The sequence below is a fragment of the Eschrichtius robustus genome, chromosome 4 (assembly GCF_028021215.1).
Source record: "Eschrichtius robustus isolate mEscRob2 chromosome 4, mEscRob2.pri, whole genome shotgun sequence".
In the NCBI taxonomy this organism is placed as follows: Eukaryota; Metazoa; Chordata; class Mammalia; order Artiodactyla; family Eschrichtiidae; genus Eschrichtius; species Eschrichtius robustus.
This window is the reverse complement of record NC_090827.1, coordinates 35,598,483-35,622,141: the sequence shown is the minus strand read 5'-3', so window position 1 is coordinate 35,622,141 and position 23,659 is coordinate 35,598,483. Positions and strand designations below refer to the sequence as shown.

General features: G+C 38.5%; 1 protein-coding gene across 3 annotated transcripts in view; it reads right to left on the bottom strand.

Moving 5' to 3' along the window:
• Nucleotides 1-23,659, bottom strand: part of HHIP (hedgehog interacting protein) — a 91,895-nt gene that overhangs the window by 12,518 nt on the left and 55,718 nt on the right. For all 3 annotated transcript variants that reach the window (XM_068542557.1, XM_068542556.1, XM_068542558.1), the window contains exons 5-11: nucleotides 21,276-21,427; nucleotides 20,723-20,896; nucleotides 19,953-20,096; nucleotides 16,049-16,170; nucleotides 13,638-13,761; nucleotides 12,554-12,684; nucleotides 9,019-9,100 (exon numbers count right to left, since the gene is read on the bottom strand). In XM_068542557.1, coding sequence (XP_068398658.1) covers nucleotides 9,019-9,100; nucleotides 12,554-12,684; nucleotides 13,638-13,761; nucleotides 16,049-16,170; nucleotides 19,953-20,096; nucleotides 20,723-20,896; nucleotides 21,276-21,427 — 929 coding nt within the window. The remainder of the gene's footprint in view (nucleotides 1-9,018; nucleotides 9,101-12,553; nucleotides 12,685-13,637; nucleotides 13,762-16,048; nucleotides 16,171-19,952; nucleotides 20,097-20,722; nucleotides 20,897-21,275; nucleotides 21,428-23,659) is intronic.

Genomic DNA, 23,659 nt, shown 5'->3' with positions numbered 1-23,659 from the left:
GCTTGAGGTGATTAAGGACGTGATCTAAGAACTGTCTTATTCTTTTTTTTTTTTTTTTTGTCTTGTGGGATCTTAGTTCCCTGACCAGGCATTGAACCCAGGCCCTCAGCAGTGAGAGCTCGGAGTCCTAACCACTGCACCACCAGGGGATTCCCTTATTCCTTTATCCATAGTCACATTGGGACACATGGAAAAGTGTTCCCTTGCAACTGTAACCTTTGCAAAATGATTTTTCTTCCATGCTTTTTCCTATTGTCATGAGGTAGGAAAAACTGATAAATCTAAATCCTCATCACTCAGTGTGGTCCCAGAGCAGCAGCCCCAGCAGGAGTTTGTCTGAAATGCAGACTCTCAGGCCCTCCCCAGACGTACAGAATCAGAATCTGCACTTCAGTCAGTTTGTCAAGTGACTCACAGGCCTGTTCAAGTCTGAGAGGCCCCTTTCCTAATTAGGGCCATGCCCAGCCAAAAGTGGTTAATGGGGCCATGAATAAGTGTGGTCAGGAGCTTCCAAGTACAGAATATCCTGGGATCTTGTGATTGGATGGAGTACGGCCTCTACACGAGGGGGCAGCCTTACTGTGCCACCACAGATTCTGTGGTTTCATGGATTTCCTCACTCGGTAAGCATTCGATATACAAGCCATAATCCATAACCACTCAGTGTTCCTAAAACCATTACTCAGCACTTTTGCCTCAAAAAAAGTAAGAAAATGGAAAATTTCTCCCATTTGTATAGCTTGAGGCATAGGAATGAGCACTAGTGTATTAGCGCTATGTCATCTTTTAAATTATTCAGTTTAGTGCCTTTCTCCAAGGTCAACACACAAACTAATTTTTCTTTTTTTTTTTTTTTTTTTTAGTCTGGATAATTTTCTTTAGTCTGGATGTTCACTAAATGCTTCTTACTCATGTTGACATTTCTCTTTGCAGGGTCAGTTTACCCATGAGGAGTAGAATTTTGGATTCTGACTACATATAACCATTTTGTAGTACCTGGTAAAAGGATAATACATCATACAAATTCAACTTTGCTCTGAGGAATCGTGTACGTTCATAATACAATCCTATTCCAGGTTGGAGAACAGAGAAAATGGAATCTGCTTCTGCGTAACCACGCAATATCGGTCTCACAGGACTTCGTGGCTGTAGAGGTAGCAGCACACATTTCCTAAGAATATTTTTCAAGTACCATTTGAGATATACCAAAAAATTAAGAGCTACTTGCTTTCATTTCATTCTTAAGGAATGCCTTCTTTGACATTATATCATATGTAAGCTGCTTAGAAAAATCTTTTCACATATGTCCTCAGTAACATATATTAAGTGAAGGAAAAGAAAACAAGTTCAAGAATACCTCTGAACTTATATACACTATGGGTCATATTAAACATTTTAAATTTGTACTGTATATTTCTAGAATTCAAATTTAGAATGGGAAAGCCAGTGCTCTATCTTATTTCTCAAACCACTGCATTTCTCTGTTCTGAAATGCGCTGAACAGTGGGGCTGGGCCTCGGCTCTTTTCTCTGTGACCAAGGTTGCCTTCATTTTGAGGTCTGTGATTTAAATGCTGAGCACATGCTCACTCAGAGATAGTGTCGACTGGCTTTAATACGGCAGTTTGGGATTGAGTAGGTGCTAAACTCAAAGAGGACAAAGGCAGTGGCAATTTGGTGGAGCTGTGAGTTGGACCGCCTAGTGTTAATGAAAGTATTAGAACTTTCACAAATACTTGCTCAATTTTGTTCTATGGTTAAAGATGCAACCAGAATGAAAGCAGATAATGAAGCCACTTACACTTTCCAGTAATTTCATATTAAACTTTATCCTCACGAGACGGGGCCAACCTTGTTATTCCCAAATTTAGAAGATCAGAACACGGACGAAGATATGAAATAGCTTTCATACAGCTAATTCCAGATAATCTGGAACTCTTTTCTAGCACAGCTTTCTACTCAACTGGTCCTTTTTAGGAAAAAGGGAGCTAGGCACCTGTGTTTCAGGCCTTATTAATCTCCCTATCCAAACATCACTACCACTATACACAAGTATCTAAAAGGGTGTGTGGATTGCCTTCATTCAACTTTATCAGCTTACCTCAGTTTATATATTTCCAGGCGAAGATTAGGAAATGGAAAGTTATGTACTGCCTTAAAAGGAAAACCTAGGAGAAATGACTAATGAAACTGGATGATGAGGTTGTCTGCTTTTAGGGAAAAAAAGGACAAAGTCCAATTTTATTAAATTGCCTTAGGTGTTTCTTGTATTCTGTTTGCAATGTCCTTAATTCAGAAACTGGTCCACTACAATTATCAGAAAAATAGGCATTTGCACTTTAATTCAGTGGACTTGTTCCTGAAAAATCTTGTATTCTACAAAATCGCGTACTAAAAATAAGGCTTATGGGAAAAATAGAGTTGGGGCAGACCCCTCGAGATCCATGCAACTTTGTAACTGAAGCACTAGCAAAAATAAAACTTGGTACCTTGGGAGAGGGCGGCCCAGGGAGCAGGTCGGCAGTAGCTGGGGGAGAGATTTGCTCAGGGGAGATTGAAGCACACAAAACCAAAATGGTGATGGATGTGACGCTTTGAACTCAGGAGGGAGTGAAACCTGCAGAGAGCCATGCAAAGCTGGAGGGCTATCTGGAGCCATGTCTCCTGGGGGAGGGAAACTCATTGCAGGCACTTAGTTCTCATTTTAACAGTCAACTGAGAAGGCTCCTTCCGCCTGTACAACAGCCGGGCTGAGGTCTTGTTCCCCCTGGTAGAACAGCCTGGACCAAGAAGCCAACTTATGGTGAGTTTTACCCTTCGCCTGCTGGACCATTATCTGGCAATTTGTAATGTACTATGTTCTGGCATAATTTTGTTGTCCCAAAGTGGCAATATTTATCTCAGATAATATTGTTCATGTTTTAGGTAATGTGTGCAATCTCCTGATTTAAGATAAAAATAAGCTCCTTAGAGGAAAGGACTAAATTCTCATGTATATTCTCCCTCCATAGCACATAATACAATATCTTGAACACAGGAGACAAGCCAAAGATACCTGCAGACTGATTAAATCTCATGACTTAATCTTGTATAACTGTACTTTGATATGACAGAAAAATAAAATTAGGGTACAATAAAAAGCCAATGCCATTGCTTCCTAATATAAAGAAGGAACCACATTCTGTTCAGAAGTTTACGTCCAAAACCAATTTTTTTTAACTTAAAAACTTGATTCATAAGCCATAATTGATAAAAATGTTAGACACTAAATAAGAAATGTCTGTGACCGGGAAAATAGACATTTTAAGTAACACTTTGATTACAACATAATTCAAAAGACTTAAAGCCTATAGTATTTTTCTTTTAGAAGCCATCTAAAAAATAAATCTTTTTCCCACTTAAAAAACTAGATCTACTAGTGTTTTAATTTTATATTCTGTGAAGGCAGAAATTTTAAATACCACTAAATGTTTTAAATGGGAAGTAAAATTTGAAATGATTTTCTGTCCTTTAAAATAGCACAAAAATGTCAGTTTAAATTCTCTTTGAAGACTATTTAGGATGACAGATTCCCAAATTTTGATGTTACACCTTTTGATTCATTTGTCAATGATGAGAAAAACGAGTCATTTAAGCAACTGATTTTTTTAGCTCAACTAAAATGAATTAGTAAAAAACTGATGCTAAGGTAGTTTTTTTTTTCTTTAAAAAGTATATCTTCCTCTAGAAACCATCTTTTTGCAAATTTGTGTGGCTGTTTTATGCAAGATTAAATCTGCCTTTATCTCGAGAACTGTAACATCTGATGATACACTGTCACAATAAAAGTAGAAGATATTCAGAAGTTCTAATAATATCAGATTTCCACCACTGTCCCAGGTGGGGGAGAAACATGGGTATTGAAAAGAAATGCTTTTAAGAGGCTCTTAACAAATGAGGCTCTTTTTGAAGGATATATTTTTAATTATTCATATTCTCCATTTTATGCCTTTTTAACAAATGCCATTTGTAAGTGGCAATTCAATCAAGTTTTCATAGCAATCTGTACAATTACTCTAGGAACTGATATTCCAACGTTTAAAATTGATAATTTAAGAAAGACTAGAATTAGTATAAAGCAGAAAATTCCCTTGAATGCTGTGGTCATATGTCACATCTTCAGAAAATAGGATATAAACATGAGAAGCTTTGTAGTATAGACTTTTAAAATAGCATGGTCGTTTAGAGAAAATTTTTTCATAAATTATGGTATAATATTTTGTGTATATTTTGAAATAGGTGATGGCTCTACCTAGCCTTGTACGGAATACCTGAGTACGTTTAAGTGTGTTTGTGTGCGTATATACAGAAACACACAAATCTTGGTAAAGTACGAATAAAATTCCAGTTACACTTAGGCCATTACCATATATTATGCATGCATGCTCATCCAGTTGTTAGAAGTTTTGACTTTTTGATCTTATCTCATTCTTTTGCCATATATCTTTAAAATTTCAGATGGTATCTGACAGCATAGGAAGGATTTGTTCACTAAAAGTATTGTGCACCACCACGTAAACTATAGCGTATTAAGAATAAAATATAAGCTGGCACCTAAGTGTATACCCTTTTTAGTTATTGGAAATGTAGAAAAATTATAGCAAAAATGTGGACCATGCTTCCTTGTCCTTTAGACTTCAAATCCACCATGCTGAATGAATTTTTATAGGGCATATACTTGTTCATGACCTCTAGTGTGAAGAAATTCTGTCATGTTTGAAAACTAGTCCCTCGTCGAGCCTGTGTCCCTGTTAATAGCTGAAAGGTCAATGGAGCTGCTAAACAGTTTGTATTACTGTCAGGGTGGCCATGAAAACACCGCCTGCAGCAAGAGGACTTGGCAGCTGGGTCAACAGGCACCGTGGGGATTTATCAACCTAGGGAGGCCACTTGCATAAAACTTTGACTGATGAATTGGGACTAGACTGGCTTATTGGGCTAAACCTTCTCCATTATGCATGGCTTTCTTTAGGATGGCAGAGTGGCCTGCCGGCTCCCTGAGACATATGCGAAGGATAAACAGAACCAATTTCCTCTCATGAAGTGATTTTTGTGAAGAAAAAAAAAAAAAGCACTCTTCAGCATCCAGTAGACTAAGGAGTAGGATGAAGATATTAAATACATAAATAAATAAACAAAGAGCAGTAAGTGGGGTCATCACAGGGAGGGGCAGGGAGGAGACAGAAGGGCAGTTTTTTGATGTTGGTCACACAAGAGTCTGGGGACAGGACATTTCTGCAAAATGACCTCTGAAGCTGGGAATTTGCACTGTTAATTTATAGACCTCTTAAGGGAATGCGTTGTGTGACTTAGGGGGGATAACAGATAAGCAACATGTTAAAATAGAGTAAGACTGGGTACACAGGAATTAAATCGACATGTTTAAGAATGATTTTATTTTACGAATTCCTGGAGAAATAACCCTGGAAACATTTCCAGGTCAGAAAAGGTCATTTAGTTTTAAGTCCATCTGAAACAAAAACTAAAGAATCTTTTTCAATAGTGTGAAAATATTTGTGTGCTATAAAACTAAAGCTTGGAAAGTTCAAAACTCTGTTAGAATTCTTTCATCTCCATCCCTCAGGAGCGTTTGTGTGATTCTGAAAAGATTTAACAAAGAGCAAGCCTCTAAGACATGACTTGGATATTCTAAAACTAGGTACTCAGGGCTCTTTAAAACTCCGTGGACACCTTGACCCCAATTTTGAAACGAACACTACCTCAAAAGTTGAGAGATCACCTGAAAATAATTCTTGAATGCATGGAATGAACACCAGTGGTACCAAAGAATTGCATCTGCTTTAAATACATTATTTAATTATCTTCACAGCGCTCTACAGAAATGAAGCAGAGGCAGAAGGATTACCTGGTCTTTACTGACAGGCGAAGGAGCACAGTATGGTGACACAATGCAGCAACCACACTAAGGAAGATTCCGAGACAAGACCGTTTGACTGCCTATCCTGCCAGGATAGACCTCCTCATCTTGACAGGCTTCAGATGGCTCTACTAAGTGAAACTGAAATGAGTGTCCAGATCTTGTCCTCAATGCCTTGACATCTGCTGGCTGAAGGAACATCCCAGACCAGGGCATGCAGAACCCAGTACTTGAGGCTTTGGGGGACCCAGCAAGCTGAGTGATTGACTGTACTGATTCGCCTCTAACTCCACTCTGCCACGAAATGAGGCTCTTCCACTTCTGAAGGTATCCCTGTTCTAACAGGGAGGCAAAATTCCTCCCTTTTCTGCTTTTCCTTTAAAAACTCCTGAGTTCTCGTGAAGCCATAGAGAAAGCTGGTTGTATTCTCGTAGAATTTTCGTTTCTTTGATTGCAAACAACGGCATTCGTTTTTTATAACAGGTTATCTTGCCATCCTTTTCTGAGAAGGATGCCCACCGTAAATGATTTCAAACTTATGTAAATGATTATGTAACATGTAGCCTGAGACCAGATTGCCCTTACAGACTGAGCTGGTAATGCTGGGACCTCGTCTGCCTTTGTCAAAATGACCAAAGAATATCACATATGGTTTCAAAACTCCCTCATTTTTCTTATATGTGAGTGTGTGTGTGTAGGAAAAAAGAGAAAAAACGTAAATCTTATGGTGTGTAGGAATGTAACTTCCGTGATACATCATACAGAATATAAAAATTTTATGATTTGTAGTTATTCTCTTTTAGAGTCATGAGTCAACTGAATGTTTGAAATTCATTCTGAAAACATTATTCTAACAAGTCTGGGGCTCTTCCACAAGAATACAGTTAATCTAAGATTTTAATTTGAGTTAGGTTTTTTGATGTAACAAGAAATGCCTGTGTATTATTTTTTTCCGTTGATGAGGCTCTTTCTTCAATTTCTCCCTCAAACATTTTAGGAAAACCGTTGTGCTCTGAAGCAGACATCCTGAACACAGCTAGGTTAGTAATTAGCTCGTGTTTCCAAAATAATCCCGTTCACATATACTAAAAAGTGTCTGCTTATACAGAACTTCCACTCATCTGGGAAGAACTACTATAATAACAAACGTTGGCATCCAAATCGAAACAGCATGAGGCTCCCAACGAATGTTTATGAAAACATTTGTTTTCTTATAGTCAGTTTAATTTTGAAATGTATGCCTGGGCCTGTGTACAAGGACTGTGTCTCTGGGACTCTGTTAATCCCCCCACCTTCTGAAAACCAAACACACATCTTAACCCTGGCCGCACGCATGACACGACTCACCAGAAACAGGCACCATAATGAGAAGTCAGGCCTTTCAGGTATGTCACTCTGAGACCACCCTACGAGAGGAGGCCCCATGATCACAAAGCCAAGGTCCCTCATGGCAGCCCTGGTAATTAGACACTAATAATGGACTGAAGGTGTAAAATTCACCTCAACTCACCACCAACAGACTAAACAATCCAGAGGAAGAGAGAAACATTTCTGTGAGAAGCAGCGAGAATTAATAATAACACTACCAGAAAGCTTGCAAAAGCACATCAACTTTGACAAATATAATGAAATAACAATGGCTATTTTGAAACTAATGGCATTAGATCTGAGTGAAATCCGTAGACCTCATTCTGAATCGTTAGAATGCTATTTTATGAATTAACACTGGTTTGATTTTTGTTCTTAATATTGCCACCTTCAACAATCACCGAAGTGTCTGATTTTTTTTTTTTTTTCATTCATTACTTTGCTTCTCACAGAAGGACACCGGTTTCACACTCAAGGAAGAAAAGAACCCTTACAGTGTGTAGATGGGTACTTCTCTTACTGTGAAAGAAAATGTGTACTGTTAAATAGAGAAGGAAAGCTGTCATTATCACTGTGTGATAGATGGGTGTATGTGATGCCTTCTATCATAGAGAGACCATTTTTGGTCTCTTTTTGTTCTGCAGCACCAATGTCAACCTATATTTTTCTCAGGAAAGATAGTGTTTTAGGGTATGGAAAAAGGACAAGAATCTCCATTTGTTAGTCAGTGAATTTTTCAGAAAAACATACACAATTTATAACCTACAAATATTTTTAAAGTGGAATTAAATGAATGCTCTTAGTAAACTTTTCAGATTATTGGAATTTTTTCTCCTAAAAGGGACTTGAAATTTGCAGATGGGCTCATGAAGCTAAGTTAGCATAGAAAGAATTAGAAATTCACAGCACGGCGAAGCTAGGCTCTGACAACTACTGGCGTTCCACAGTAGTCGTATTTGTGAGGATACTGAAGTCCTATAATAATTGTTTCTAAAATTATGGCTAATATCTATTTGACAGTAGATAATTTTAGCAGCTTCCGAGAGTTCTGATTTTATCCATGAAATTAACAACTGACTAATGATGACTCAAGATAATTTGAAAGTTGTGTGTGTGTGTTGAAGTTGGGTGGGTGGGTAGAGAAGAGCAGGAGAGGGATAATTATATTCTCTAAAGGATTAAAACATTCACATCTTCCTTTTGCTGAAATAAGTAACAAAATATTTCTTCAGTTTTCATTTGTTGAGTCACAGCTGTGAGCATCCAGTTATAAAATGAGGCTCCAACGTTGAGCTGCCGAAATAACTTATCCTGATTACCTAACAAAAGTCATACTAAGCATACTGAGGTCTGCCAGAATGTTCCTGGTTTTCTCGAAAGGAAAGGAGGGTTTATTGCTTCCAACAAGAGAGCGGAAGCCGCTGCCTCATTCATCAGGGTCCTCCTGGGACATTTAACTGAGGACCCTGATTCCACAAATATAATGCTGCTTTCAGATGACCACAAAGATGCCATGAACGTGGTCGAAATAAGGCCTTTACAGTTCAGGGTGTTCAAGTCTAGGCCTCAGAGACTGGAACTGAGGGTCTCTCAGGAGAGCACTTAGGAGACGGACAGGGCGGAAATGTTCATCTTTGTTGAGGGCTAATTGCAATTCCATCACTAATTTGAAGGCACTGGAATAACTAAGAGAATATTACTTGACTTAACGGAATATTAAAAAAAAAACCTCACCTTTTGGGATCTACAATTTTGTAGAGTTTTCCATTGTGAGTCTGGGTCATACTTTTACTACTTGATAGAACGTAAACTTCACCTATGAAGAGAGAAATACAAAAAGTTAATTCACAGTATTACAAAGCCTTACCTTGCCTAGCAGATTATTATATATATATAATATGTATGTATATATGTATGTGTATGTAGGTGTGTGTATGTATATACATATATAATATATTCATACATCCTCAGAAGATCACTTGCCTGAGTGCATCCAAATTCTGGTCGCTTCTCCCCACATCTCACTATTACTCCAGTGCGAGCAGATATTAATCTCTCACCTGGAAGATGGCAACAGCCTCCTAAACTGATATCCCTGTTCCTACTCTTATTCTTCTATGTTTATTCTCAACATACCAGCCGCAGGGATTCCTTAAAAGGCAAGTTAGATCATATAAATTGGATCGCACTCCTCTGTTTCAATACCCTCCAATGGCATCTAATCTCTCTCCCAGCAAAGGTAAGCCCTGACAGTGGCCTACAATGTCCCCCCTTGCTGCTCTGACCCCATCTGCAATGTGTCTAGCCTCACCTCCTGACTTTGGACGTGCAAGGCAGGTTCCTGTCCCAGCCTCCTGTCTCAGGCCCCCGGTGTCCCAGGCTCGTCCTGCCTCAGCATCTGTCCCAGGTCCTACCTCAGGCTCCTGTCAGTAGACCACCACTAGATGCATTGTTCCCCTTTCAGGTCTGTGCTTAGATATCATCTTTCTTGACTGTTCTATTTAAAAGTACACTTGTCCCAACTCCTAGCCATCTCTATCCCTCTTTACAACTAGATTTTCCTCCTAAGCACTTATTACCAACTAATGTACAATACATTTTTAAAAAATTATGTTTATTGTCCTCCTTTAGGATGTAAACTTCATGAAAACAGTTTAGATTTTTATCTCTTTATCTGCTCCTGTATCCCCAACTCCTAGAACAGAGCTTTGCATAGAATAGGTGCTCAATAAATAGCTGTAGAATGAGTGTGGAATGGCAAGTTTTATCTTGATTTATTCCACCCAAGGTTCAAAGGTTTGGTTACCAAGTTGTTACTGTTAATTGATAATTTGAGGCCAGATGGCATTGGGTACTCCTTTTTAATTTTTAGCTTTTTAAACAAAATACATTAAAATAAATAGCTGGGGGGAGAGAGAGAGAGAGACCCTTGTGCTCAATCCCAGCTCCATGTCTCTGATTCCTGACGCCAGGCTGTGTTCCTGAAAATGAACTACAACAGATGGACTACCCTCTTAGGAGAGAACCGCTCTCGTTTATTACCACTCCTTCCATATAATTCAATATATAGAACTGATCATATGAATAGGGAATTAGAAGCTGTATTTATGATTATATGTTTATAAGGCTTTAAAATTTATATTTGATTCTCATTCATGAAATAGGTCTTGATTTAGTCTATATTTCTCTTTTCTACTTTATTATTGTGTATTAAGCACACCCTACCGCTTTCTCACTTCTGGAAAGGATGTTATGGGATTTACATTAAAAACACAGACACAACAGAAAAAATAAAAATGACGTTAAAAAGCAAAGGAATTTAAGTAAAAAAAAATCATATTTATTTCAAGTACTTTATGTAGTTTACCGCATTTAGTCCTTACAACAAACCATCCTAATTTTATAGTTAAAAACACACACACACACACACACACACACATAGAAAAAAGACTCTCAACACTTTTTGTTTTAAAAAATGAAAACTCTAACTCACTTTCTTATATGACTCTTAATTAAAAACCAAAGAGGTTTGCATTAAAGAGTGCAAGTATATTTATTTTTAATTATGAAATATACACTATGTTGTTGCTTTTGGACAGTAAGAACTGTATATGCTTCATTTCTTTGTTCTCCTCCCAGCACTGTATTAAGTGTGGACAGATATTTGGATATCTTAATGGGGGTGATGGTAATAGGATGAATGATGGTGAGTCACTGGCAGTAAGGTCTGGGGAAATCAAAATGATTCATCAACATGATTCTAAATACTCATCTCTAACTCTGCCACAAACAATGTGATCCTAATTTATATTTTAAAATCAGAGTTTGCCAATGACGTTTAAATTACAATTACAGAAGATTTAAGCGAGAAAAGGTATCTTTCTGGTTCATTTGAATGGGGTAGGAGAATTTCAAGGGAAAATTGAATGCAAGATACTTTCAATGCTAGAACAAGAAAAAGATAGATTGGACTTCTCTTCTTTGAATCCTTATATTCCTGCGGCTTTGAAATCTGTGCGTTGTGCTTCAGGAAACTTGTCTGAGTCCCTTGGTAACCTAAGTGAATGGCATGGATGTGTTTCTGATGAATTCTCTGTTTGATGTAGGAAAACCAAATCTGCGTGTTTAGAGTAAATAATTCTGATTTAGGGACTTCCCTGGTGGCGCAGTGGTTAAGAATCTGCCTGCCAGTGCAGGGGACACGAGTTCGAGCCCTGGTCCGGGAAAATCCCACGTTCCGCGGAGCTACTAAGCCTGTGCACCACAACTACTGAGGCTGCGCTCTAGAGCCCGCAAGCCACAACTACTGAGCCTGCGAGCCTAGAGCCCATGGTCCGCAACAAGAGAAGCCACCGCAATGAGAAGCCCGCACACCGCAACGAAGAGTAGCCCCTGCTCGCCACAACTAGAGAAAGCCCGCCTGCAGTAACAAAGACCCAACACAGCCAAAAATATAAATAAATAAATAAATTTATTTAAAAAATTTAAAAATTATTAATAGTCCTGATTTAGAAAGAAACACAACTTTTCTTTCTTAACACCTAGAAATTTATCTCCAAGGCTAAAGGAGCATGGTAGCCATAGTTTATTTGGATATTATTCTTTAAAGGGAATCATTATGAAAACTACAATTATCCCTGAAATTTAAAATTGGTAGCACTTCACCCTTTGATTGGTAACATTCCAATATCAACTTCTTTTTGCTTGTTAAGCTGCATACAGTTTGATAACATACCAACAAATAAATTGTATGTTATCCCGGAGATTATCAATGAGAAGATAATTTCCATTCTGTTGGAAAGCAGATCTACAAAGTCAGATTATCTTGCACAAATTTCATGCCTCGATGGGCAAAAAAATAAGAGATAAAGCGAGATTCAGATTACAACAAATTTTAATTTATTCCAAGAGACATGGATAAGTGCAAAGGTTCAGATAGAGAATATAAACAAATGACTCAGCTGCATCAAAAATATCAGTAGACATTTAAAATTTTCTCTGTCTTCAAAACTCAAAAATTCTCTTTTGTTCCTGACTCCCATTTTTCTGCTTTATTACTTTCATATTTCTGGGGGGGGGGGGGCGGAATAAGATTTAAAGACCCCCAGAGAAAGTTTATTGGAAGACAATACTGAATTGGTCATTTTTGCTGTAGATTACATTTCCAACAAATGGAGGATGAGATCGTTATACTTATTTTTCAGAGCAGAACAGAGCCTCTTGGGCAAAGATTGAGAAGGGAACTTAACAGAAATAGTTTGTACAGTACCTAATTCGTCTTCTCCAAATCCCAAAATGTGACCTGAAAAGTAACCTCTACAGGAACCACCGTTGCCAAGACAGAGTGGTTTTTCTTGCCATTGCTTGGTCACAGGACTTTGCTGGAGGGTTAAGAAATTCCTACAACAAAACATACCAGAAACCTATGATGAAAATATGCTTTTGCCTAAAAAACACAATAAAATGTTTAAAATAAAAGTCATAATAAATAATCGTTGTGCCACAGACCTGGCTTCTCAAGGGAAAAATAATATAGCCCATAATGTGTGTGAATACGCCGAAGTTCCCATGTGAAGAGAAAGTACTTAAGATAATGTTTTGTTTGGAGGCGGGGTACTAAAAGTACCTGAGTCTGAGAAAAGCCCTCCCCTTCATCCAGAGAATGATACTGCCTCTCCAGGACTAGACTCCATGCTGTGCTATTAATCAGAGACAGGGATGGGGGAAGATCATGGGGTCAGTACTCTTTTCTAGTTCCTTTCAGCGACCAAGCATATCAGCTCTGCCATATGCCTGAATGCCAGTGACTTGGGGAACAAGATTCTTATTTTGGGTTTCATCACAGAGTGTCTTATAATTATGCACAATGTGACCTCTAAACGTTAGGCTAAAATTCAATTTTGTAGCATTCCTATGAATAGAGACAAATTAAGGTCTGTTGCCAAAAGTCCCAAAAGTTTGGCAAAAGCAAAAATTCTTAGCCTTCCAGATAATTTTTAAAATATTTATACAACTCATGTAAAACCACAGTTTTCAATTTACTCATGATCATGGTAAATTTATGTTAAGGATGAAGGGAAGACTCTAAATAATATGAAGTGTCTATCTGAAGACCTCTCTGCTCTTAAAAATTATTTTATGAATTGGATCAAGTATGTTTAAAAAGCATGTTTTAGGAAGTTCTTGAATTATCCCACCAAATATGGTGGAACTAAAAGTAAATAATAATATTTATGTGTGTCCCACACCTGACTTCCAAAGGGAGGCAATCATTTGAATATTTTATGATGGTGTGCCCAATAATCAATGGATATGTCATTTGATCTATCAAACCGTGGTATCAGGAAACCTACCCATTACGATCTCCAAACACGTAGCTTCCGTAGAGTCTTTCCGACTGGCAGCCTCGGTAAACAAATCCACCAACCAAAGGACCATTACTGAATGGCTTGAATTCTAAAAGTGATGGCTCACTTTCTGGAAATGAATAAACATAACATTAGATCAAATGAAACGTATTTTCATAAAGGAAAAGTAATGTAGGCCACACCACAATTATTACAGTAATTTAACTCTGAAATGTGTTCCATGATGCGTAAGATGGCTCCTTGTTGTAGATATTTAGTGAAAATAATTAGCCCTTTTGCATAAATATAACGTAATTAAATATAATGTAAAGGGCTTCCATGCATAGCAGAATGAAATAAAAATGCTCTGCAAATGCTTGTTGTTATTACAACTGCCAAGACATATCAAATTTTCAATGACATTAGAATCTGGATATTTTGCAAAATCATGGACTTTAGAACTAAAATACTTAAAAAAAATACTTAATTTTTTTAATATTGAATTTTTTGTAGAAATGCTTCTGCATATGCCTAGTAAACTGAGCCAGACCTCAAATTTTATAAAATGTTTAAAAGTTCAAGCTTTAAAGAAAATAAAGGTATGGTACATAAAAGGTCTTCAAAAGCACATTTGTTGCATATTTTAAAACACTGTCACTTAGTCAAGTAATATCTTCATTTAAAATGTTTTAAGAGTTTTGTTTATAGAGTCATGTGGTTAACAAAGTCTATTTCAGTCATTCCTTCAGAATTACATGTGGATAGACATGTATCTCAGTCTTTCCAGGCATGTCATTATGTGCTTGAATACAGGGATGCCAGTTGCAATGGGAAAGATAACAAAGTCAGCTGCAAATTAATCTGAAAATTACTTATTACGTACTTAAATAAGTCACTATCAACAGGAAGTATTTTAGGCAAAAGCTTCTGTGGAAAGACAGTAATTCTAAAGTCCTTCCCCCTCCCCATGTGATTATGGTGAATATGATATTATAAAAAGTAGAACAGATATGTTTTAAATAACCAGGATACTGAGAGGCAGCGTAACTGAAAGACTAAGGTCATGAACTCTGGAGTCAGGTTCAAATCTAGGTCCTGTCACTTTACGTGGTGTGACAGGCAACCTTTCTGTGTCTCAGTTCCCTCATTTGTACAATGTGGCCAATAAGAGTGCCTACCACATAGGGTTTCTCTGTAAATGAAATGAGTGAAGTTTGCAAAGTGCTTACTGCAGGAGCTGGCATGTAGTAAGCGTTGTGGATGTGGTTATTTGGGTTTTTTCCCCCGATTTATCGAGGTATAATTAACAAATAAAATTATATATGTATGTACATATATATATATGTGTGTGTGTGTGTGTGTGTCTATATATACACATTGTAAAAGGATTCCGTGGCTGTGTGTTTAATACAGAAATGTAAGGCCATCAATATTGTAACCAGTTTCAGCTGAATCCCAATTAATGTGATTGTAGAATTTAGTTCAATCTACAAATATAGCCAAAATTCCCACAAGCTAGTGACTCATTAGATTTTCTTTCTAACCACATTATTCTTTGGTTTGGCTTTTATAAGATGCACACACACATACATGAATACCTGAAAAAAAATAAAGTAAAATAACTGAATACCACATGAACCAACACAGCTGCTTCATTCCTGGTACTAAGTAAATATCCGTATTGAATGAATAAATAGAAGAAGCAATCAATTTAATAATCTTCATCTACTATATTCCCTGAATCATAATCATATTTGATATATTGTTTCCTCCAAAAGGAGTATATACAAAAACACTGAAAAATATTAACTTTATATTTTAATATGTATCTCTAAATACTCTAGTAATCATGTTATTAAAAATAAGATCTAAACATTCTATCTTCATGACTTGGGTAAATAAGTCATGTTTTTATAAGTCTATTACTTTGCTTTCTCTAAAATAAACACCTTTAAAAAATACATTCTTATTTGAAACACTTATAATTTTCCTAATTGCTGAGACTAGTACGTTGGGTATTGAGAAATTTCTTACCTTCAACACTTGTTTTTTTCCTCTGTATATAAGATGTTAAGACAAGTTCTCCCTTATATATTAAATAAATAGAAGGTATTCATCTCGATTCTCAGATGAGCAAAATATAAACTGCTAACTTTTGAAGGTCCATTAAATTTTTTGGACCTACAGAGCACCATTCAATCCACGGGAAGGGTAATTACCCAAATGGAACCCCAAGAGCTTGTAAGAGTCACTGGACCTTTAAAAAGTGAGCAATTGACGCCCTCACCATGGTTAGGCCAGTATTTTGATGCTTTCTCAAAAGCTCATTTTGCAGAAATCCTTTTCTCTTCAATTAATATACTAAAATAAAACAAAGCCCAAACTAAAGCCAAATCAACAAATTATGCTCTACTTACCATAATCTTTTCCCTTAATTATCTGTAGGATTCTGGCTGATGATCTGTTCTTTCCGTTGGAGTCTGAACAAAGTATTGTTAAATTGATGTTTATGTCAGTGGGGTGTCGATCCACAGCACATCTGCGACAAAATGGGGGTGATACCCATGAATTCCAACCGGGGTATCTTCTAAGCTCAGACCAGAGATTCCTGACATAGGAATCCTTTGTGGGCTGGCAAGGATCCTATGGGCAATTTAATTTGGAACCTCTAGAAACCACCAAAGGAAACATCCTGTTTGCTTACTCTGCTGAAGTTTAATGATCTCTGGAGTGTATGTTTTAATTTCTCCTGGTATCTACCTCCATCATGAATGTGCACACTGACTTAGAACATTCGTTAGTCTGTTGTTAAGGAATAGCACATGTATAGTACACTGGTAAAGTATAAGAGTAAGAAAGGTGGCACCATCAATTCACATCTGCAACACGTGCTACAGAGCACTTGGTCTCCAACTTAACGATGATTCAGCTTTATGACGCTGTGAAAGTAGTACACATTCAGTAGAAACCATACTTCCAATTGTGAATTTTCATCTTTTCCCGGGCTAATGACACGCGGTACAATCCTCTCTCATGATGCTGGGCAGTGGCAGCTGCAGGTCCCAGCCAGCCGCTCTGTCACGAGGGGAAACAACGATACACTGACACCGATTCTGCATCCCCACAACCATTCTGCTTTCCACTTTCAGTACAGTACTCAATAAATGCCATGAGCTATTCAACATCAAACAGGCTCTGTGTTAGAAGACCGTGCCCAACTGTAGGCCGGTGTGAGTGTTCTGAGCACGTTTAAGGTGGGCTAGACTAAGCTATGATGTTCGGTAGGTGAGGACCGTTAAGTGCATTTTCGACTTAACGGTATTTTCAACTGCCGATGGCTTCATCGGGACTTAACCCCATCGTAAGTCACGGATAACCTGTAATAGTTATAGTATTAGTTTTGTGTTTCTTACGTAGAATCACTACGTTCTAAAGTGTGGGCTGCTCTAACGAAGGAAAGCATGCACTCCAGTTCAAGGAATAAAATAAAGCTGATCCCCACAACCATTGAGGTCTGTCACGTGGATTCTGACTTTGTGTTCACCCCCCCAATCTGGGGCCAGAATATTTCTGTGACTTAAGCCACCGACTGTAAAGTCCATGGGGATAGGAACCACTTCTGACCTCTTTATCACTGTATTTCTACTCCTTAGTTCAAACCCAGGAATACAAGAGGGGCTCAGTATTTGTTGAATGTTTAAGCCAGTGAGTGACTAGGTATGGGAGTTTGGGCTGGGGGAAGAATGAAGTTGAATAACATTTTTGAAGTTCTCACAAATTTGGAAAACAGTCTTGCACTGTTTTTAGGTTTCTCAAGCTTGGCATTATTGACATTTGGGGCCAGATATTTCTTTCTTTTGGGGGGAAGCGGGGGTTGTTCTGAGCATTATAAGCTATTTAGCGGCATCTCTGACCTCCATACGCTCGATGTCGCATGATCTCCTCCTTCCAATCTGTGAAAACCAAAAATGCTTCTAGATATTGCCAAATGTCCTCTGGGGGCAAAATCATCCCATTGAGAATCACTGTTTTAGGCCAATAAAATACACTAATGACAAAAACAAAATCACTGGGGCTATTAAATAAATTACAAAATTACAAAAATAATCTGAGAGTAGATTCTGGGGCTTAAGAGACATAAGAGTCGTATGCAGCAATTATTAAGCAACAACAACAGTGAAACAAAACCTGTTGGCTCCAAATGATCCTATTCATATTAGCCTGACCTGCCAAAGGTGGGTCAGTGGTTCTGTGGCCACGGTCACTTTCTTGTCCTCATTAATTCAATGATTCGCAGGATACCATGTCTGGCAGGGATCCTGACACAGCCCTGCTGTGACTTAAGGTGGAAACAAGTCCATACAGGGTGAGAAATTTTTCCTGTACTGCTTTTCTTTTGAAAATGGAGAAACTTATGACCAAAAAAGTTTGTGTTTCTAACAAAGAAAGAGCAAAGAGACCTTTGGCTAGGTCTCCCAAAGGTGGAGTTGCTGGAGACCATGAGGTCTAGCTCTGACTGAATATCAAATCCACCAAGAACCACTTGGGCTTTGCCTTTTTTAACCTTTAGTCTCATATAAAAAAGAGCGCAGACAGTGAAACTTCTCAGTATGATCCTATAAGGATGGATCCATGTCATTATACATGTGTCCAAACCCATAGGATGTACAACCCTAAGAGGGAACCCGAATGTAAACTATGGTCTTTGGGTGGTAATGATGTGTCAGTGTAGGGTCATCAATTGTAACAAATGTACCACTTGGGCGGGGGAGGTTATGTATGTGAGGTGGCAGGGGTTATATGGGAAATCTCTGTGCTTTCTGCTCCATTTTGCTGTGAACTGAAAACTGATCTAAAGATTAAAGTCTTAAAAAAAAAGGGGGGGGGAGGTGCCCGATGCCAGCTACCTCAGAGTGCTGGCTGACAGTCATCAATCAGATGGTGGGCACATGATACGTGGTTTGCTACTCTGCACCAAGGTGCTTAGTAAAAGCCAGCTTTACTTTTAGCCAATAATGATTTTAGTTTCCTTTCTGCTTTATTAAATCCTCCTTTGCTTGAAATACTCTTGGAGGGAGGCGGACTGTTCAGCCCTCTACCGTGGGAAGAGGTAAGACTCCACAGCACGGGGATCTTGCCACACGTAAGGTCTGTAAGGCACCTCGCCCTGTGTTTTCACGCTGAGGGTCGGGACCCCCCGGGAAGGTTGCATGAAGCCTCCAGTGGGATTGTGGTGACTCAGGCTGCTCGACTTCAAAGTGCTGCTTTGTGGTGGTATCTGCCGGTTCTGAGCTCTAGGAATGGAATGTGACAGTTTCATCCACATCCTGAAGCCACCTTAAGTAGTCCCTGTCGCCCAGATTTTAAGATCTGCTGAGATGCCAAAAAGGAAATGAACTGTAGACTTGGACTTTGATGGAGGGGAGATGAAGGGCAGGCGGGATTATAAAAAGAAAAAGTTCGAGAAATACTCGCCTTGCACGTAGTGAACACTCAATAAATATTAAATAGCAATAATAACTAGTAAATGAATAAATGTGGCCAGATACCCCTTAGTATGAATAACAGACCACAGATTAGATAAAGCTTTCACCATAGAATTGCTATATTACACTTCCTAGCATTTTTCAAGTATACCCCAAATTTCTCATTCTACATTCTTCTTAGCAGTCCTTTCTTTATGGTTCATTGTAGTAAACAGTCGATCTGAATTCCTTTAGTATTTGTAATTTCTTTCAAGTAAAAAAATGTTAACATTTAGCTCAATTCCTTCCAAATGACACTGCGTCATCATCTGTTAAGTGAAGCTATGATAATAAGAACCATAATTTATTTCAAATCCATCACGTGTGTCAGATACTCTGATTCTTCACTTACAGATCTGTATTTAATCATTACAGCATCCTTGCAAGGTGGCTATTACCATCCTCATTTAATGTATTTATAAGGAAATGAACATTTAGAGCGGTTTAAGGGGACCAAGTTTATTATCTGTCTGAATTGTTCAGATTGAAGTCTTCATCATGACACCCATCCACCAGTGTTTATCCAATAATAACTCTCCAAAATGTTAAGGCGATATTTCTCTGTGAACTTGTCCTCTGCCTTGTCTAATCTGCCTTCTCCATCTGCTTCACACATTAATAGAAGAAAGAGGGCAAAATACTGGGTAAGATAAGATAATGAACCAGTGTAATTTGAGAGGCATAACCTTGGATACCAGTCTTGGCTGCTCCGCGCCCGGAAACCCTCTTTCTTTCCCCACTTCGCGAATCCCGGCCCTGCTGGAAGGCGGGAGAGAAGACGGGCTTGTGTTCTCACCTGCCTGGATCGTGGAGGCCGTGGGCAAACACTTCCGGGGGCTGGTTGGTGCTGTTGAAGTGCGGGTTGCTCCTGGGTATGGAATAAGGCACGTGGCACATGGCAGTATCCACGTCCAGCCGGAGCACGGAGCCTGTGAAGTCGCTGAGGAATCGGAGGACAACGTGAGTGCCTTCCGTTTTTGTTACGTATTGCACCTACACTCAATGCAGGGGAGTTGCCCTATGGCTAAAAAAACCACCCCCCGCCCCCCCATTGGAGACAAAATTATTAAAGTTCCAAATTCCATATCGTGGCAAATGAAACCAGAGGCAGTTTGGTTCCAGACAAGTGGCAGCACCGAGACACAGCTCGACAGTGGCTGAAGGCTGCAGCATTCATTGGTGGTGCGCCGCTTTTGGCATCCGTCCTCTAAAATGTTTTTTTTTTTTTTTTTTTTTTGCCAAACCACGTACTTAACGTCCCCCAGGAAGCTCCGCTGGACAATGTTGGTCCATTAGGTAGAGTGTCGAAGGCAGCAGGGGTGTGCAGGGCAGCTACTGCACAAACCCCACAGCAGGAACTCGTTTTAGGACATCTCAGTAGAGCGACTTTCAAAAATATTATAACAGCATATTTATTTGAATTCCTCTTCATGTTATAAATGCAGATGCTGATAGTAAAAGTTGACTATTTAACCGAGGTGATATAATTCAAAGACATAAGTGATATAACTCACTTAAAACATTTTACCATCAAGGGGCACCTGTGTTTTTGTGTTATTTTTTTACCTTAACCCATCCATTTCTTCCATATCATCCAGAGTGATCATCCCATCACCGAGGATTATGTACAGAAAGCCGTCAGGACCGAAGAGCAGCTGTCCTCCCAGATGCTTTCTGTGGAGTTCTGCGACTTCAAGAAACACTCGGGCTGTTCTCAGATCAACCTGATGGGGATTTTTTCTACGTGGTGGGGAGGAAACAAACCATGATTGTGAAAGATGTAAGGTGAACCCACAGAAAGTAAATAGGGCACAGAGGGGGAAGCAAACACGTGGCATGTAAATAAGCAAACATACTGAAAATGTAGCCAATAAAAATTACTGAAAAATTATGTTAGTTTCTAGGTTTCCAAAGTGGCATTTAAGTTGAAAGAGAATTGTGGAAAAGTGCCAAAGCTACCATTTTTCGCAATTTTCCTTAAAGACACACACGGGATTTTTAAGCCAGATGGAGATTGGGGTTTAATTATTGCCACCTGATGGTTAATTATTTGTAACTTCTAAACAAAAAATTATAAAGAGATAATGAGAAAATAAGGTTACATGTCTTTTACTGGTACCTGGATACTGTGTATTCCACAACTCTGAGAATATGGTCATGAGGCCCCATAGCCCACCGCTCTTGGTTGGTGGTATAAGACACATAGAGCTTTCCATTTTTCTTGTAATTGGGATGGAATGCAAGGCTTAGTAGTCCTCTTTCATCTCCTCCCTGCAGTCAAATGAAAAACACAAAGAATTGTGAAGTTAATTATGTTCTTTATTGTGTTTCAACTGGAACCCCCAAAAGAGTCTCTTTCTTTCTCCTGGATAATCTTTGCCCAAACTCTTTTCTTTTCTTCCTTGCCTACTGCACAAAAAGGATTATAAAACATTTCACTTTGCGGAACTCTTTAAGGGTTAGAACAAGACAATTGTCTTGTGTGGTTATCTATGCGCAAGACCCTTACACCACTTTTGTCAAGTGATTTGTGTATGTAATCTGGGGAAGCTAGGAAGACAAGTTTAAGTGCTGTGAAGAATTCTTTGCTGGGTTACTAGGTTGCCTGTAGTTCACAGAAGACAAATAAAAAGGTTCATAATCAGCAGTGACTTCTAATCCAAGTCTCCAAAACCTAAAACACAGTGTGGGCTGCCAACTCCCACTGTCTTGGCAATCTGTTTAGAAAACAGTTAAATTGCTTGTGTAATACGTAAACCTTTGTTTTACCCTGGAGGCATCTACATCAGTTGTCACAACCGTGGTGGTCTGTTCATCATAGCTAGGTAATAAGCAGCCTTGGCCTCTCTACATGGAAATGAGGTATTTTTACATATATCCCTTTGCTGCCTAGAGTTTTTTTCCTTATAGAAAAATGGAGAAATGAAAGGAGAGCTAAAAGCCAGGGCTGGGATGGGGGTGGGAGAAATCCTAGAGAGGAAAGGAGACACTAGGAAATAAAAGAAAAATCCCAAACAACCTTCTTTTGTTATTGTATGAATGTCAAGAATTGTATACATTAGGCATGCCAAATGCTGTAACAATTAAAACATCATCGTGTGCTTAAATAGAAAGGCATTTTATCTTTATTTTCTGCTAATTCAGCTCGATGAAACTCAATATGGTCTTAGCATTTGTTTTATCCCACAAGTAGTCTAGGAATTTCTATAATGAAATCAAAGTATCTAAAATTATCTAGATCAGAGACTTCAAGTTCATATTCTGGTGAGCCAGGGAGCACTTCCTCTGTACTCTGCTGAGTTATGCACAGCGGCGAAAAACGTGGCAGAAATTGAAGGTTGCGACTGCCGCTAGGACATCACCTTATACACGCTGTTTCATTCAACAGCACAACATTCTTATGGCAAAAAGCTGTAAGTTACTCCTTAGAAGTGTTAGAGGAAAAAAAGTCTCTAATACTGCCATTTCTTCACAAGGCTGTGTTCAATCATGGAAACGCTCTCCTGCCTCTGTCCCCCAGAATAGCATGTGTTACTAACAAAGCACAGAACTGTTTGTAGTTTGTGTGCTACAAGGATTTGTGAATTTAAAGCTTTAGGCATAAAAGTTCACTTTTAATAAACACTGTTTGTTTTATTTCCCAGATTAGAGAAAAACTGCTTTCAGAGGTATGCCATCCAAAGCGGAAAACATCCAAACTTTAAGAATGTGTAAATAATAAAGTGGATGCAAATATCCCAGACCTACCAAATTATTATTCAAATGTCAAAAAAGGCAGCCTCTTCATTTGCATATCACGACATGATTAATTTTAAGCACAAGAACAAGAAGGGTAAGTCTCTATGACTAGGATTTATGAATGAGCCTTGGTTTTTTGGGTCATCTTGTTATGATGATTTTAACATTGACTCAACAGTGCTGTTTTTCTTCTTATATCTTCAGTAAATAAACATCTCTTGCCTTTCTTATGAGATATTGAAAACAGGGATGTATAACTAAGATTCGATTGTAGAAAAGCCACTGCACATGTAAACCTCCTTGATAGATGTGTAAGGAGGCCTAGGGGTGGGATTTAGTTTGTGATTAATTCCTCTCCGCATATATTTCCCTCTAAAGCTGTGAATGCAGGGTAAGTACTGCAAACCCACTTCACAAATGTTTGCGTTCCACTATAAGAAGCCTTTTGTTGAAAGTAGTTCTTTTGTAGTTTTTAATCAAATCATCTGAAAGACAATTTGAGCTGGCTAGCAACATCGTTTAAAACTGTGCTGGTTGCTTTTTGGGAATTAGGAACGTAGAATTCATGCACTGTAGAGAGACAGATGGGAAAAGAGATTGAAATAAATCCACAAGCGATAGAAGACAGTCGTTTACCTTCAAGATTCACCTATCACACGAATGAATTTAGAGGGACATCACTGACTTTTATTAAAGGGCCAAATATGGAAACAGAATGAGACATCTGAATGACAAGAATATAAATCAAAAAAGTCATTTTAAAAT